The 19026-nt window shown below is 42.1% G+C and overlaps 1 protein-coding gene across 1 annotated transcript in view; it reads right to left on the bottom strand.

Moving 5' to 3' along the window:
- Nucleotides 1-231: 231 nt before the first annotated feature.
- Nucleotides 232-19026, bottom strand: part of LOC124475876 (SRC kinase signaling inhibitor 1-like) — a 34301-nt gene continuing 15506 nt past the window's right edge. The window contains exons 6-18 of the mRNA XM_047032720.1: nucleotides 16804-17789; nucleotides 16494-16583; nucleotides 16222-16262; nucleotides 14083-14243; nucleotides 13753-13928; nucleotides 13073-13203; nucleotides 11810-11957; nucleotides 11095-11419; nucleotides 10464-10800; nucleotides 9998-10140; nucleotides 9570-9725; nucleotides 8919-9026; nucleotides 232-7575 (exon numbers count right to left, since the gene is read on the bottom strand). Coding sequence (XP_046888676.1) covers nucleotides 7417-7575; nucleotides 8919-9026; nucleotides 9570-9725; nucleotides 9998-10140; nucleotides 10464-10800; nucleotides 11095-11419; nucleotides 11810-11957; nucleotides 13073-13203; nucleotides 13753-13928; nucleotides 14083-14243; nucleotides 16222-16262; nucleotides 16494-16583; nucleotides 16804-17789 — 2961 coding nt within the window. The 3' untranslated portion in view covers nucleotides 232-7416. The remainder of the gene's footprint in view (nucleotides 7576-8918; nucleotides 9027-9569; nucleotides 9726-9997; nucleotides 10141-10463; nucleotides 10801-11094; nucleotides 11420-11809; nucleotides 11958-13072; nucleotides 13204-13752; nucleotides 13929-14082; nucleotides 14244-16221; nucleotides 16263-16493; nucleotides 16584-16803; nucleotides 17790-19026) is intronic.

Raw genomic sequence — 19026 nt, forward strand, 5'->3', positions numbered from 1 at the left:
CTCCTCCCAGGTATATTCAACCTGTCATTCTGCAAGTGTTTTTTATGCAATACAACATTTCTGTTTGGATAAAGTTTACTCTTGTCAAACAGCTCGAATATGCTCTAATATATCGTACTCAACATGACACAACTGTTTCATATTGATATGGCAATATAATACTGTGTAATCATGTTGCTTATCAAAAATGGATTGACTCTGCTGTCTTTTATAAGACACTTTTATTCCCACAAAAACACAACAGAAATGTACAAAAGCAGCAGTCTTTGTACCATAGATTTTCTCACAAAAGCAGCAACAATCTTTCAATACTTAAATTTGCATGGCATTAGCACTGATTCAGTAGATGGTCTAGTATACATGTTCTGTATTCTCGTACTATGATATCATTCTTCTTGAATATTCACAAACAACACTTATCTCACACAGCAAGCATCACTCTCACGCCTCACAACAGTATATTAACAATGTTTCATATCTTTTGCAATTGTTTCATTAATCTTTATTTTTCTTTGCATGAAGATGACAGTAAAATGGGCCTTAACTGACTTTTTCACGTTATACAAAATCGAATGCTCTGTACAATGTTTAATCTATAATACTGTACACTCACAAGTATACACAGAATCTTTAACAAAAAGAACAAAAGTTTGACTTATAGACCCAGCGTGCAAATTCCGGGAATGTAAGTACATGCCGTTTAGATTTTTTTCCCTACAAAAATCACATAAAAATCTATTTAGGTAATTATTTACATAAGATACAACATCCACAGACAACTTTGAACAACCACACATTCATCTACAAACCACCAATTTAGTGTATACTTTATATTGTACATATTACAAGGTGCACTTTTGATTACAATAGAGGAAGACAGCTACAGTATGGTTAGTCTTAACAGTGAGTACATACTTGTCAAGAGGAATGAGGATATGAGCTCTGAGTCTCGTTCCTTCTCATCTGTGCTTTTTGTCCATTTAATGTGCTGCTACTATAAGTAGTCCATAAGTAATTTACCTTTAGGAGCCGTTAGGGGTTAGTTTTCATGGCATGCTTCACTATGTTGTTCTTTTTACCCAAATAATTGTAGTTTTCTTTAGCACAATGTTTTGTTTTTACATTATTTAACACATTGTGAAGAAATAAAAAATGTACATTATGAATAAACTCAAAAATATCTCCATTTACAGTATAATGTATGATATGTAAGTGTGAATCCTCTTTTCCAAGTATAAAAATACAAAAGGGCTTGATTATACAAAACATAGATGAAGATTTCTATTTTTTTTACACAAAAACAATAATTATAGTTACAGAGATGTGTTATTATATGTCTTACAATACACCTCTGAAAGGATTTCTATTCTACAGCTTTTCCTGTTTTGTGATGCTTGTTTCTATTTTCAAGTCTAAATGATAATACATTTAATAAATGTACATTATTCAATGTAATATGCTGTAGCTTAATATTTTATATAGGTAATTTTGTGCCCGCAGTACAAAGTCATGCTTGTAGCATGAGTTTCCTTGGCAGTATCTTTATACTTCCCTCCAAAGAGCATGTCACCTTCAGTTGGATAATCTGTCCTCTATTTTGTAACATAGTAAGTAATACATTTTGATTTAGTGTTAGGCCAAACAGAAAATCAGCTCCAATATTAACATCTATATTGATGTTCTTACTTGGCTATGACACATACTGTGGGCTTGATGTAATAATGGCTGGGGCCAGTGAGCAAATATTGTCCTATTTAGTCCACAATAATACACAAACAAAGACTTTTACTGATAATTATGACAATGTATAAAGCCGCCTTTGTGTCATAAGTGATTCTGTGGTTTCAATCTTGTTCCCTAAATCAACTACTAATACAGTATTAATTTGTTGTATTATATCCATATACAAGGCTGTATTTTAGGACAAATAGCCAACATGAGTATTGGACATCTCTATTCCTTTCAGTCCCTTGTTTTTCCAAAGGATGACAGTGAAAATGCAGCATTCAGCTTTTCCCGTTGTGTTTTGACCCTTTTAAAAGGTCGTCACTGAATAGAATAATCCTTAAAATCTGGTCCTTTTCACTAATTTGGGTAACCTCTGGTAGTCACCACACCATGATTGTCTACAGATCCTTGGTAAGATCATTGGAACTATTCCATCCTTAGAATAATTGTATCTTAAGTCTTAAAAATGCAAAAACATCGTTGTTGGAATTTGGGGTATTTTGGGGGGAAATCTGAGAGACCTGCAGTAAATATAGCCGAAACAGGGAGAGAACGCCAATGCCTCGAAGATTAAATCATAGCCCAAGAGAGCAGAGGAAATGGTTGTGAAGAACGCTCCAATTGGCAAGTGTCAGTTAGATTGTGAATTAGCCAGGAGAAAGGTTAATTGCAGAGGAAGTGATGTATTCACAGCTTGTTCTGCTAGAGAGCTTAGACAATAGCAAAAGGAAAGTGATGCGTGATAGAAAGGCAAAAGGTTGCTTTTCTAATTATTTTTTAAGGAAAAGTTAGATTTTCAAAAAATAATGCTGAAGCGCATCCAGTTGTGGGGTTAAAGTCTAAACTTAGATTATATGAAATGAATAACTGTGGCATACCAATCTGACAACTTTAATGGGAAAACAAAAAATGCAAAAAATACAAATGACACTGTCACTCCAATAAACTGGTCAAAAGAAGCAACGAGCAAGCTTGAGAGTGCAGTTTTTTCTACTTTAAGTTACTAGTCTTTTTTCACTCGCACCCGAAATCACCTTTTATTTATTTGTGAAGCAGAGCGCGCCTATCCTTAGTAAAAAAAAAAATGCACCTTTGTGTATCAATGTTGAATCAAATTCTTGTGTAAAATTTTTGTTTGTTCTTTGAGCTCCTGTTGCATGAAAAGTACAAATCGTTTCAAGGTGGAAGTTTAGATCATGAATTATCTAGTTATGCTGTGGATGATCTTGTCATGGTGTGCATATCATGATCCAAGCTTACATTTTGAAGTATGTCATGCTACTCAAAAGCATAATAGTAGGAGAATAGTTGGAACAGAGTTAATAGTCAACAGAAGTGTGCAGAGGGAATGTATGCAAAACACACAGTTTTCAGGATTTCAGCAAGCATACTGGTCTCTCATCAAATACCGTCACTAAACTTTCAACCATCCTCTCTAATATGATCTTTCCTGAAGCTGGAAGCAATTACGTAACACGTCTTTGAAATTATTCTCAGGAGCCACAGGGGGCACTGTGTATCTGTTGGGCCTTGACTGCATTTACCTATATTGGCCACCGGGGATGCTGTGTTTGGTGCATCGGCGTGACAGTCGTCAGGCTCACTGGGAGATGAGAGAGAGAGATGAGAGAGAGCGTGTGGCTGTCGCTAAGCTGAGCGTAGGCAGAGCTGGGGAAATATTGCTGTGATCAGTAGCGAGATGCTGTCAGGGCTCTGGGACAAGCAATCTGTCCTGATTCAGCTTCTCGTTCTCCCTCCCTCCCGCTCTCTTTCTTTCGAAATCTCTCTCGTTCTCTGTCTTTCTCTCTGTCTCTGAGGAAGAGGGGATGGAGAGGAAAAGGTGTGGTGTTGAAGTAAGCTTTGGAGAGTAAGATTATCTTTTTATTTCATACAAATGTATTCCTGGAGGGAATAACGAACACAAATTTGTTGCATAGATTTCAAATGTATTATTCAGTAACCATTTTTGATCCTAATATACCCTCTTGTCCAAACTCTAAACTAAACTCCCTCTTATAATGAGAATTTATGATTCATCTTTGCATGAACCAGTTCAAACTATTTTTTTGCCAAGACAATTTACATCCAAGAGTTAATGTACTTGTTTGAACCTCAAACTCAAGGGGGACTCCCACCAAGAGAAGGAAACAAAAAAATGTAAGGAGAAAAGCCTGTCTCACTGACTTATTTGGACATTCTTCAAGCTTGATCCGACGCCAATGCTAATGAAGTGCTTGCCCTTTAGCGAACAAGAGATTTGGCCTCAGATTAGATGAGTATGGGCCCCACGCACACTGCTGCCATGGTGGTTTACCAATCTAACAGTTCAATGAGGCAAAAGGTTTGCAGGGCCAAACAAACAAGGTTCCCATAAGACGAACAATGTGAAACTCCTATTTGAGCTGGGAGACGAGTACGAACAATGAGATTCAGGGAAGAGCAGAGGCATTCTTTTAAGGGTGCTAGTGAGTTGTGGCACTGATGTCAATTTAGATCAATGTCGGCTCTGAAGTGTTTGGTTCTAGTCATGACAAATGGGGCTGGAATGTGTCCTTGGGAGGCCTGCTTGTTCAGAATGAGATAGACTGGTGTATGGAGACTTGTGGAGAATCACACAAGCTTTGGAAGCAATGGGGTATGAAGGTACAGTAACTCACATAAAGAAATTGTACCTATAACAGGTCAAAATAGAAGTTATGTTACTGAAGGTATTGTAGCACCACAGGCAGAGTACAGGAGGCAAGGCTACATGATGATTACAGGGTTACCGGCCAAATGTTAAAACGACTGAGCTCAATAACTATGCTCAACTTGCATGGGCAGGTAGCAAGAGAAAACCTAGCCAACGCACACATTCCAATTGAAGTAAACTAAATACAACAATGTAGGCACAGTAACCTTACAAAGGTATATTCAAATCCTCTATGCAATGAGTCAATTTCTGAAAAGGATTAATGGGAGTAGGTTCTGGTTTCTGTGATCTCAGTTTTAGAGTAAAATACTATATCAACCCTCCATTCTGTACCTCTCTTGACTTAGACATTAAAGTGCACAGCAAGTGGGAGCAACAATGTATTCTTCAGTATGCATGGAAATTATGTACTGGAAATTATTTCCCGTAGGTTTTTTTTTTTTACTTTGGTGTGAAAAGTGAGCTAGGATGAGTTACATGTGAAGGGAGGGTTCAGGGATGACATTAGCTTGAGTCAAATCCGATGGGAAAAGGGTCTCGTGTCACTATCCTCCTTCATGGCTCTGGGGCCATTGCTACATCTGCAGCTCTCAGAGTCCTATTGCAAATGTGGTTGTCAAGTAACGAAAGAGACAGGTGCACCAATGCTCGCAAGCAATAGTATGCAGTTCCATCTTATTTATCCGTAATCTCGAAAAATGATGTACTGCTTGTCAAAAAACTGTTACAAATAAAGATAAAGAGAAGGTCACCTGGTCATAGTTATTACAACAGTAGGCAGTTTTTGACTTTTGGAGGTCCATTGTCCATGTAGTGGTACTGGGCTAAGCTATTTTATGGCACACTTGTAACTCTTTTCCTTCCAACTGTATTTGGGTAATCCTTCTACATGTATATGCCTGAGGCAGTCATGTATTATGCACATCTTTTGATCATGACATGGACAACATATCTGTTGAGGAAGTTTCCCCTTCACACTCCTCACAAAGAACACAAACACAAAGAAATAAAAAGAAATTACAGTAAGATAATGGTGGTGGCCTTGGGCTCTTTATGAAAGGTTATTGGTTTAAAATAACCTTATTTTTTCTGTAGTCAAATCATGCTCCCATAACGACAATTTAAGAATGTCTGATCCTTGTTGGATTTAATATAAAATACATAAAACCCATGTGGACCTTTATTGTACCCACAATATAATTTATATGTCATGTACAAGCATCTACTGTAGTACATCCAATGAATTCAAATATTATGCCTTTATGAGTTGCATACAGTAAACCTTATAAATGCAACATGTATTTTGTTTGCTTGGTCACATACAGTTTACTATTGTACAGAATAAATCACTTATGTACTTCTTTACACAACAAACACTATACATGGTTGCAAATGGATTGATGAACATTCGATAGAAGACATCTAAAGCACCATGATTATACTCTTAGTAAATAGGAGTACCTTTTTGCACAAAACCAATGCAATGTATAACTTCCTCAATCAGGAAAAGTGTGGAAAATAATACAGGAGGAAGCATTTCAACAGTTGTTTTTACTGCAAAGCAAATAGTCATGAATACCATACTATTGCATGGGTTGTATTTCTTGTGACTGTAAGCTGCCCAGACAATGCAACAATGTCAAGGTCAGCATGACATCAATATGCTAGCGTTTGTCATTGCTAATGGCCAGCGGTTTTGGGGGTCTGTCCTTTTGGGGAGATCGTCTTCACTTAATACTTAATAAAAATGTGCTACTTTGAAACAGATGAGTGAAACTCATATCTGATCAACGATCAATCAGAATGTCATCATCACAACCCTACAGACCCCCACACAAGGTAGGTGACCCTTATAACTACCTAGAAGAAAGATAACTAAATCTATTAGTTAACTCATAGGGTATGGATTAGTGCCATGAGGCCAAGTACGGGATTGTGGCAGGCCCAGGTGCTAGCCAGGAGGTAGATGGCTAGCTGTTTTATCTTGAGCTTGCTATATTAAAAGCTTTTTTTTCAGTTTAGGGCTACTGTAGGGTACGTTAAGGCGGCTCAAAATATTGGGGTTGAGTTGGAGTGTCTGCAGGACCAGATAAGACTATGGTTTCTGTAGGTTTTCATCTCAGTGGAAGACTGGCTGGTTGTGAACTGGAGGTGTGCTGCACTATGAAATTGATCCTTTATGTAATTTTTGATCCTATTACATAGTCCGTAATGTATTAATTAATGCTTAGTCTTTTTTAACATTCCATTCATTTTCTTTGCCTTTCATTCTTCTCTTTAATGTGTCTGCCTTTCGAGCACCGTGAAAACACGGCTGAAAAACATTGTGCTTAGAATTCAAGTGGGCACTTTACTACACTTTGAACACTGCACTAGACCAATTGAGGGCTACCGACCCTTTAGCTTTTGAACTGTGCTTTATTCTCAGCTGTTAAGTAACAGAGTATTATATACTGTAGTATCTATACAACTGGACCAGGATTCTAACTTCTTTTTTTTTTTTTTTTACAATAGGCCAACACTCCAAAGTTTGGGACACAAAAATATCCTAAAACAACAGGACAATGCTGCAAAATGAAAACATTAGTTTGAGGCACTGGGAACAGCCAATGATTTGGAGAAACTGGATGTAGGATTTGATAGATGGAAGATCAAGGTATTGACATTGAGGTGTAAAAATGGTTCCGTGGCATTATCGATAAGAATGGTTTGAAGAAAGATTATGTAGCTGCATTAGCCTTTCTAAGGCATCGTTCACGTTAGGAACCATGGAATAATCACAAAATTACTTTTCACAGACAAACTGAGTAATGCCAACTATTTAGGCATGCCAAGCACATCTACACCTGCCATTTGGGTTGTTACTACCAGTCAAAACAAAAAACTGCATCACATCTTTCCTCCAAGCCGTCTTGAATGAGCCCAGTTGGTATATCCTGGCTGGGGCAGTCATGGATGGCACACAATGAAGGACTGTAACTCCAAGAAGGGCTTTCTCAGAAATGGAATACCTGTTGCTGGCCCTGGATCTTAGGAAAGTCCTCTTTCTGCTTCCTGGTCTTGGGCCTCTCCAGACTGCCCTGTTGGAGGTGCTTGAGTCGGGCTGCTACTGTAGGCTGAGGTCCCTTGGTTGGTCCTGGAGAGTTGCTGACAGTCTAGGCAGAGCAAAGAGGAGGAGAGTTGGGTTTAATGCTGTGTTATCTTTCACTTACTGTACTGGCAACGAGGTGACATCCTTAGAAGATTGTATTCATGGACGCCGAAACCACAGGACCTAACTGATGTCATTGGTCAATCAATCTGTTGATAATGCCGGAACATTTGCATGAGAAGGACTCTGTAATTAAATGATTTATATAATTCTACTGTTGTTGAGGCGTGTAAGTAGAATAATTGTGAATGACAACATGATATTGCATAGTTCAATTTGGCGGACTTTGAGTTTAGCCAATTCAAACTGAGCAGATGATATATTTAAAAAGTTATTTCTCAATCACCCTATCCATCTGGAACTGTGACCCTAAACATTTTCCATCACTGTTTCATGTTTTGACAGCTTACTTAGTAAAGCATACTAGTTAATTGTAGCAAAATTACTTTTAACTGAACAAAATATGTTGCTACTCCTGCCAGAAAGTCTAATCATCTGTCAGTCTGCAACCCAACGTGAATGCATTCTCGGTTTGAATAAAATGCAACTTTGGCTGAATTCAAATAGCAGCTTTCCCTCCTTTGAGAAATCATTCATCAACTGGTTCGTTTACTGTTCGATAGAAGGGCATTTGTTTTCCCTAAACAAATCACATTAGATCATAATAGAACAATAACCGCATGGAAAGGAGGATGGAAAGATGCATATTCTTTTGAATGTTTAAACAGGTGACAAACTATCACAGTATAGAATCTAGAATTAGAAAATTAGTGCTCAATTAGTAAGATTGAATGCAGTCCAAATGTGAGCTTATAGAGTACATTGGAACTGTAGTTATGAAAGGAAGAGAATAATTAGACAAGGCAGTTAGATTTAATAGAATCTGTAATTGTTTCCTTCACTGGAACAAGCTAAGCGGCATGTTCTGGAAGGTATGACAGTAATTTTAAATGAAGGAAGAGCCGCACCAAGGAGAATCAATGAACCATTTCTTGCTCCTGTTTGTTTTTCTTTAGGGAACACCATTTTTTGACTGATGGCTACAGGATATGGACAGGCTCCATACAAGCGATGAACAAACTATTCTTAGAATGTTTGGCAGTTTTTGAGGATTAAACACATACGTTTCATGCTGTCCTGTATTCCTTTTGTTCATAGCAATTTGACGGGTGCATTTGATTCATCCTGCAGCACGTCCTGGGTGGGGCTGACTTATCACTCGGGCATGTTAGAAGCATGTTAGATAAAGAAAAGGCAACGATGCAGAAGAGACAGAGAACTTGAGAGTAGAGAAAGCACGGCAGGCAAGGTTTTTTTTTCGGGGGCAGGGTCGAGTGAGTCTGTTACCTGTCGTCCCAGAGACCCTGTGGAGCAGTGAGGGAGGTGAGTGGGCCTCGGTAGAGTGTTGGGCAGAGAGTGGGGAGGGGATACTTTGACGGGGGCTCTCTGAAATATCTGGTGGGTGGGTGGGTGGGGGTTGTCAGTGTGTGGGAGAGTGGTGTAAGGTTAAGGTTATCACATTGCCATTGAGCATCCTGACAGCAACACATTTTAGGACAGCCACTTGCATCAGAAGAGTCACTTGATTCCATTTCAATAATATTTCTATACATACATACATACATACATACATACAGTATCTGCATCAGAGCAGGCTCTTTTGCAAGTGTAACCTCATATAAAGATTATTTAAATTACTTTCTCTCTATGTTAGACATTGTGTAAAATTGGCTCCAAACAAAATATGTTTTAGCAAGGGAATCATTGCATCTTGTATATCCTTTCCTATATATAAAATCCTAGACTTACACAAGTACATCCATGATCTTCAAATCCCTTACACATGGCAAACTTAAGAACTGTGACTCCCAAAAATGTGTGGTTTTCTGCTCCGGAACTGAATATTCCAACTGTATGTCTTGATAAAAGCAAATAATGCAAACACAATGTAAAATCCACAATGTAAAAAACAAAACAAAACGGCCAACCAGCTCTTACCTCTAGTTCAGCTATGATCTTCTCCTCGTCATCTTCATCTTTGATCGCTGAAGCGGCGATGACAGGGGGCGTGGAGGCAGGGCGAGGGGCGTCACATGGTGTCCGCCTGAGCTTCACCAGGGTCTTGGGGACCTCGCCATCCTCTGACTCTGCCTTCTGTCAAGACGGTAGTGTCACTACACCCACTTTGGCAGTTAAAACGTTTGGATTCTGTTGCTAGTCTGAGATGAGGAGTGGGAAAAACATAGACTTCTAAAATGTCTCCGTGGAACGGCTATTCTGAATATCAAGAGCCACTTCTTATGCGAATGCATGGCAAACCTTCTATGAGTGTTCCAAAGATGAATTGCCAATTAGATTTAATAAGAGAAATGTATCTGCATACTAAATAAGTTGAATGTATAGTACTTAATGGCCAATTCACCTACCATTAAACTCTTGGTGGTGACAATAACCTCCCCAGTGCGGTTTGTGGTGATCCCGTGGGCTGATGGGAAACTACGGCGAGGTGGTGGGGGAGGCGGGGACTTTGAAGGCTTCTCTGTACGATACCTGGTCACTGTCAGCTCCGCTACAACCAACAAGCAGGTCGATTTCAGAATGCTGTCATAACAGTCATCCCATACAATAACAACCACTTAGTCATAATACAGGAGTAGTCACTCGTTTCGAACATAACAACAGATGAATCATCGCCAGGCACACCAGTTACTCAGTGAAAATGCAACAATACATCATGATCACTCTGACACAATAAAGGAAATGAAAAGAGAAAAACGTATTTTGACAATTATTCATTGTCCTCTTGCTGACTACCCTAGTCACAACACTCAACCCAAACCATGAAACAAAATCAGTAATTAAGATACTGTAATGTGAAGACATTCCCCCCACCTGAACCACGACGTGAGCCACCTTCCAGCTTTTGGGCAGTCATCTGAACCTTACTCTGCTGCTGGTCTACACTGGTGGTAGTTGGGGACGAGCTTGTAGGAGTCGTAGTAGAGGCAATAGCATTAGTGGCAGCAGTGGTCATGGATGTAAAGGTAATAGGGGTGGTCATCTGGGGCTTGGGGGGCACTACAGGCTTGTTGATCTGCCTGGCAGCAAAGTCCAGGTCTGGGATAGCCTTCATGAGTTCAGCCTGGGTCTCCTCCAGGAGTCGGTTGATGTCCTGGGCGCTGAATTGGGTCAGACTGGCCCTCTTCTCCTCCCAGTCCCGTTCTGCAGCCTGTGGAACACATACAGAAAAACAGAGCAGATCCCTATCAAGTAAGACAACTTAGTTTGTGTATGTTGCATAATGTGGTTCCTCTAACCTTAAATAAGATTGTACAGAATGCACATACATACATACCTACATACACACACGTACACACAAACACAGTATCAAAATACACAGGTAAAGTGTATAGTTCATCATCGAGGTCGAGCATTTGACTGCAGATAAAAAGGTAGCAGGCTCCCATCCCCCTTGTGGGTCTGTTTGGATAAAAGCGTTAAATAAATATGTCATTATCATTACCAGTCTGACCTCCGCGGACACTGATTTGTCAGCAGCACGGCGACTGGGCAGCTCATCCAGAGCTCTGGACCTGTAGGTGGTCGCTGGCTGGGAGTCCTGCTCAGGACCCAGCGCGTCCGGATCACTGCCTGACATGGGCATCCAGTTGGCCAGGCTGGCACTGCCCCCGAGGTCGTTGAGGCTGAAAGGCGGGCTGGACAGCATGTCCAGGTCTGAGGCCCGCCCCATGTCCTCTGCACGCTTGGCTGACTGGCTGGATAGATCCTCTGGGCCCTTCCACATGCCCTCTGTAACTTGTCTGTACATACAGGGGGGATATAATACACTAACAAAACACATTGCAGTGTCAGGTGTCTGTGTGGTCCATCTAACCAAAGCACGAATCCAATACAACCCAAACATGATCTGGTTCTGAGTGGTCATGAGTGGGTCATAGTGTGAGACCCAGTACATAAGTAGATTTCAACATCTACTGAGCGGGAATATGCTTTCAGGTCTAGTTTACAAATCCTCGATTTACTGATGAGTAGTGCGGTCGCCATGCATTACACATGTGCCCTACCTGATTGAAGTGGTCAACATTTAGAAGATGCATACTTGGTCAATGTGTCAGCGTCTGTGATGCATACTTGGTCAATGTGTCAGCGTCTGTGACTGCTGCCTGCCTGCCTAGGTTGGTCGTGGTATAACCACACTCAGTTTATCGGAACCATACCTCCGTAAGGTGGTCAGCGCGTCAGTCATGGTGCTACAACGCTTCAGTAGGGCATCAAGTCGGTGTGGTTCCTCCTTCAGGAACTTGACTGCTTCAACCTCCACCCTAAGCACCACCCGCATCTTGCTCTGCAGACTGGGGAACTGGTCTACAGAGGAGAGGGGGAGGCAGACAGAGAGACAAACAATGAGACAGGTAAAGAGACATAGATAGAGCAAAAGAGAGAGAGAGCGAGAGAGAGCGATAGAGAGGGATAGGAACAATATGGAAGAAGAGATTAAATTAAGGATAATTTTGTTCTGTGAAAATGTGAGTATTATATTGCGCCAATAAAATGTGTGGAGGTGAATGGAATCGAATTAAAGGCAAAGGGGTAGAGAGAAAGAGGGACAATACAAAAAATGATTCCAAGAATAATAATGAATATGTTATGCGTCTGTGGGTGTGCACACAGGTCCGTCTTTATGTGAAAGAACATGTTCATGTTAGTAAAACATCTTTTTTTGGTCTCGTCACACTCCCCGCTGAGTGTCAGTGTAGTCTTGGCCCCCCTGCAGTTATCACACTGAGCAGAACAAACTGGGAGATTCTCTTTCGACATTCGACTATTTAAGGGGAATTTAGAGCTCAAGAATAGCAACACAGATGTCACCTTCCCTGTTAAACTTGCATCTGCTGTATTGTGGTTAAAAGTGTTACACATGTTCCACAATCTGCTAGTTACAGCTGTACTGTCATTAAGAGGCAGTCACATTTATGGTAGGGGTGTGAATGCTCTTGTCTGTTACGAATTCCATTCACCTACGCACTGAGGGAAACGGCTGAGACATATTTCTAATGTGAGCACTGTATCTGGTGAAGCATATACATTTACATATATACTTATCATTTTATACCACATTTAATAAGAGGCCATGAGGACTTGAGTCGGTAAGAGCTCCACTCTATTTAATATAAATTCAATTTCAATTCAATACTTTATTTGCATGAATCGGTGAGGATTCGTGCCAAAGTAATATAACACTGAATTTTTTTTAAATATATGAATAATAATTGATATAACACAGTGTAATGAGTTATAAATTAAAATAACTCAAAATTATGCCAATGATCAAAAAAGTTAAAGTGGTGACATTTTTATATTAAGAATTTGTAGAAACAGTACAGACATAAAATAGTTTGGGGGAATATACACTAACGAAATAGAGTCCAGATCTTCCAAATCTGCATCGTCCTTTGAAAATTCTAGAACAACCCACTCACTCTTGAGATCTGTGAGGGTTTCCCCCAGAGTCCTCAGCTCTTTGCTCTTCTGTTCCACCTCTTGTTCAGTCACCAGTCCGTGGTTCACCGACGAGTTCCTCTGGAGCTCCTCCACAGACTTCTCCAGATCACTGAAAAACCAATTACAGGTCACAACTCCAGAAAACTCAAATCCTGTGTCTACTTTCTGTAGTCTGTAATGCCAGCACCAGATGTGGAGGCTACAACACATTGCACAAACAATGAAACAAGTTCCCTTTTTTCCAGAATATGCAACCTGTAAGTGAACATTGTAGTGCTGTTGAATACACATTTAAGAACTAACTAACGAGTCCCTGAAATGCTTGGCATCAACCATGCAATGGAGTATGTACCTATCTATAATTGCAAGAGTTGTCCAGTACAGCTTAAACTCAATGCATCTGAGTGGACATCAGATCATTACAAACATGCAGATGAATTTTTCCATGGTTGGTTATGAATCCTGGGATAAAGAGGGTGTCTTAGCCATGAAGATGATTCGAGTTTTAGATTCTGCTACTGTTACTTTGATGATGATTAGGGGTTGGTTGGTTGGGTTTGATGTTTGTTTTTCATTCTCAAGGTTGGATTCATTGTAGTCTAGTTTCTTCCTGTCACGGTAAGGCTTATTTCCATTTTCATCTCAGAGCTGAACTCACTGTAGCTGCTGGATGAGCAACTCTTCCTGGTTGAGGTACTTGAGCCTCTCCTCCTCCACCAGGAGGCGCTGTCTCTGGAGCGGATCCTCCTGGGTGCGCATGGCGTCCAGCATCATCAGGCTCAGCTCTGTCTCAGTCTGCCTCAGCAGGGACTGAACCGAGTCCTGGTTCTCCAGCTGTGAGGTCACATGGGCAGATGTTCATCTCATCAACATTGTACTGCACACACACGCACACACACTAACACACACCCATATGCATCAGATGAAAACACACACAGACACACACACGGATGTATGTAAAATACATTTTCAGAAGACACACACTCACCTGTATGTTGCGCAGCTGGGACAGTTGTTTACGCAGTGCGTTGGTGTTGTGCTGCAGGCCTTGCAGGTGGACCTGCATCTGAAGCCGTGACACTGTGATTGGCTGTGAGGCCCCCGTGGGCGGGGGCGGCATCAGGGCCAGGGGAGCCAATGGGGTGAGAGCTACCAATAAGATAGCAGGGTTTTGGTCATGTGGCTATGGTTTATTCATTATGTCATTGGTTACGGCTAAGTTTAGAGTGATTGTACACCTATAGTTCAGAGCAACATCAAACATATGGTAAACTGGTGTACAAACAGCAAAACGTTTAGAATTTTAAGTTGTTGAAATCTACTACACATTCTTAAAGGGCATCAAATAAGTTTCCGTAATAAAATTCAAGTATTGAGTATATTTGCTGACATCAATCAATTCATGTTTTGCTTCATTCACTGCAAAAAAACATTTTGTAACATATTTTCAAATTCATATTTCCATGCATAATAACACAAAGGGAGGGACTACAGAAGGCAATCAATTGCAAATAAAGGCAAAACACACTGCTGGTTCACTTGGAATGAATTCTTATCAAATATAGATGAACCCTTATTGTGGTTATCCTTTATCTGCACGAGGTTGAATCAGGGAATCCCTCACAACCTTGATTAAAGATATGGTTCACCTAAATGATCAAATCTTTCACTTGAAGAACATTTTATGGACTGGAGTACTCATACCCACAGCTTGTAAATATTCCTGCAGTTGTTAGTGGTCAGTATCAGCAGGAAAGTTAAAAGATGAATGAGTGAACTGACCTTGGGTAACATGCGTCTATTCAAAAGTAAGGAAGCAAATGCCATTTTTAGGTGAACTATACTTTTAAAAGGGTTGGTTATAATACAAGGTCAAACAGAATTCCAAAACACAAAAGGAAGACCAATCACACTGTACTAATACAGTGCACCTGATACCATGGAGAAACTTGGGATTAAATGTATCCAGGGTGTTCAGAGAGCTTGGGTGTCTAACCACAGCTAATTCTAGAATGGGACTTTCAAGCGAGGACATGTGGCTGTCACACTGTCCAGTTTTTTTAAATAATGCTTCATTCTTTTCAAAGTGACTTTCAAAGGTCCCACCAGACTTAGCACACAAGGAATAAAAACAAATTTTATTTAGCTGGAAAACACAGGGATTATTGAGAGATAATGCTGTCTTTTAGACCAGAACTCAAAGTCTTGGATTGAAATGTTTGGAAGCTGGAAATCAGGAAGATGACTAACAGAAAGAACAGAAAGATCTCAATGCTAACAAAATACTAGAATAAATAGTTGCCTGACCATGTTTTCATCATGATGGAATGACATAACCATTTCAGCTTCATTGGTCAAGTTCATGACAACCATTGGACAGTACATACCAAAGAGCAAGTCGCACATCACAACATGGGCTACAAGGCTAAGCAACTGTAATACACCAGGCAGAATATGACAGACTGCAACATCTACTGTACTGACAAAAACCTTAAAAAGAAACTCACTTCAGACAAATCACGGACTGCTCAGTGCCATGTCGCTTAATGAGAGACTGAAAACAGCGCAAGGACAGATCCAGCACAGTACAGAGTGCAGCGAGTGGGTACACATGACTGATAGCAGACAAAACATAATAAAACTTCCACCACTTCACACTGAACAGAGGGTCAACAGAGGGTCAACAGAGGGTCAACACGTACTGGACCGATTCCCAATCAAGACACTGAACACAGATGTGGATAATTGGAAATTCAGATCCACACACAGATTTTCTGCAGAAAATAACGAGGGATAATGACCTCCACAGTGGAGTCAGAGAGACTAAAGAGAGACAAACAGAGGAGGAGGGAGGACAACTTTAGGACATAATACCTTTCTTTTTTTTTAACCGTCCAGCTAAAACAAGAAGCAGGCACGAGTTAATAGCAAAAGCGAAGACAGATACAGTGCAAGCTCGCAACAGCATGTAAGGCACATTGATCACATAAGCAACTCAGTACAATTCTCCTGGGCAAAGAAATATAAATATAAATGTCATGCAGTGGAATGGGCTCTTTGTGACAAGTTGTTTGCAAATGTTTAAACCACAAAAAAAGAAGGTAGTAACTATTGTATAAATACTTACGGTCTGTCCCAGAACAGTCACTGGCAGTCTCAATCTTCTCACTGTTATTGAGAGATAAAGTTTTCAATAATTTAGCAATCTGCACTGTATGCATACTTGCAGCTGGCAGTTGGTACTAAAGATGCATGTCAATTAAGGTGGGGACTTTTATTGGAGCACTCAAGGTTGAGCAGCGTACAAGAAGAGTGTATACACGTTTGTTTGTTTGTTTGTTTGTTTGTTTGTTTGTTTGTTTGTTTGTGTGTGTGTGAGTGAGTTTGTGTGTGTCTTACGGGCTGTCTGCATCTGGTCCCCTGCTCAGTACGCTCTGCAGTAGACCAGTCAGACTGGCTATCTGCTTCTCCATCGCTTCCATACGCTCCCTTCACACACAAATGATGCCAACAGTCATTCAAACATTCAACATTGAAACTATAATCATTCTCATTAGATTCAGTCTCATATGGCATCCAATAAGGGAAGGGCATAACAGGAAGTTCCCAGGAGATCCTCAAGCGTTCCGGAAGTATTACCAGCAACACTGACACATTCCAGACACCCAATGCGCACCAGCAATGAACAGTGACAGACTGCTTTTCTTACCTGGTCTCTGTCTCGTTGCCTGGTAGAGGTGAGCTAAAGCCTGGAGCTCCGCCCCCTCCCTCCCCTCCCAGCCCAGCCATCAGACACAGCTGATCAGGCCCCAAACCCAGGCCGGGCCCCTGGCCCCTGGACTTGGGACTCTCCCCAAACACGGAGGACGTCACCGAGTCCCTCCGCAGGGTCTGCCTTCCAGGGGATCCTCGGCCAGGCATGGTGCCCGAATACGAGTCCCTCATGTCGGGAATCTTCTGCGGGCTCGAAGAGGGTGGCACCCGGAACCCCATGGCGAGCATAGAGGCTGCGTAGGTGTCGTTGTACAGAGGTCCTCCGGGCCTGTAGAGGGCGCCGCTTTCCATCAGCTCGCCTTGTAGGGCTGCTGCGGAGTAGGACGTGAGGGAACGCACGGATCCGGGACCCGGGCCCACACCCCCGCCTCCTCCCCCGCGGCGGTACAGAGACCCGTAGGGGTCCACCCTGGAGGGGAGGGGGGAGTGGGGGCCGGCGAGGCTCAGGCGCCCCCCTTCCTGGCTCAGGGTGTAGGGGTCGGCGTAGATCCCTCCCCCGACCCCGCCGTCACCCCTCAGGAGCACCACACTGCGGGATCCGCCCACCTCCTCGTCCGGTTTCACATCCCGACGTTCCAGGATTGCGCTGGGGGAGGGGCAGAAACCGCCCTGGTTGTGGTGTTGTTGGTGGTGCTGGGGGTGGTGGGGGTGCTGGGGGTGTTGGGGGTGCTGGGGGTTCTGGGGGTGATGGTGTGGCCCTCCGTGGCCCCCGGGGGAGGAGTGGTGGTGCGGGTGAGGGAGGGAGTGGGTGTGGGATTGGCCCTGAGGGTGAGGGGGGCCGGCGTAGGAGGAGGGTCGGCCCCCGCTGTAGAGGAGGCGGACACGGGACGGGGATCCGGAGGGGGGCGAGGCTGAGGAGGAGGGGGGGTTGCTGAGACGACGGTTGGGTGGGGAGTCCTGGGGTGCATACACCATTTCCCTCTGGGATTAAAACGAGAAAGTCCATATAAAAAGCAATGAAGAAATCAACCTGAATAGAATTCAATACCCAACAAAAGAAATACTACAAAGGGTAAAGACCACGCCTTAATACGAATCTACAGCACAAAGTCTATGGGAGGCGCATCATATCAGAAAGAGGTGACACTAAAGATTAAGATATTTTGAGAATGGTTTCCAACATCCTGAAAATAGCACCCTGTGGGCACCAGACACTGGACTAATAACTCTAACACCATGATTTCCATCTTGTATCTTAGCAACTGCTTCACATCTACTTGAGCATCCTGTGATTATACCACACACGTCTCTCAATCGCAAAGCCCCAGCGTCACAAAATGTCCGTCATGGTTGGACAAAACACACAAATCTCCGACCATTGCACCAAGTCCTGCCAATCAATGTCCACCACAAGCCCTGTCAATCCATTCGCCCTCCAATCCGGTGTCTCCACAGTGCTTGTTGGTGCCGGTCATGGTTTATGACCTGTAATCAGATCGTAATCCAGGCTCTGCTGGCTCGCATCCACCCCCACCCTTCACTCACCTCTGTATGGAGGCACACTAACATATCCCTCAAACGTAAAACTCAAGGTAAAGCCGGGTCGCTCAATAAAGCTATAAAATGCTAGGGAGCTATACAAGGGGTGGGAGAGATGCCCTTGGGAGATGGGGTGGTTGACCTCAAAAATGTACAGGGAGGCTGCAAATCATTCGTGCGCGTGCAAGCGAGCGACCACGCTCGCTCCCGCACAGAGGGCTGTCTGGCTTCTGTGATCGACAAAAGTACAAGGGTCAGATTGATCTCTACCTTCTATCCCTTTCTCACATCAAACTCTCTCTCTCTCGCTTTCTCTTGACATCATCAAATATACTTTCCTCCCTGTGCACCTCGAGCACTGTCTTCAACTACAGCAACATTATGCTATTTGTTAGCAGTCTCCTAAGCTCTTTAGGGGCATGTTTTGAAAACGCAACAGCACTGTTACTGTAATATCACATTACTCATTCATGCAGACACATTTAATAGAGACTGACTGGGTTTCATTTGTCTCCAGTAGGTTACATAATGAATACTCAAATTACCCGGTTTGTAAACATTCACTTAGGCATAATATCACTGTCAGACCCTCTTGAAGGCAACAGAAGTGTAAAGGATAACCCACTTGGCTGTAGATTAAAATTTTAAACCATGGACAGCTTGTTAAATGAAACACATA

The sequence above is a fragment of the Hypomesus transpacificus genome, chromosome 13 (assembly GCF_021917145.1).
Source record: "Hypomesus transpacificus isolate Combined female chromosome 13, fHypTra1, whole genome shotgun sequence".
Classification (NCBI taxonomy): Eukaryota; Metazoa; Chordata; class Actinopteri; order Osmeriformes; family Osmeridae; genus Hypomesus; species Hypomesus transpacificus.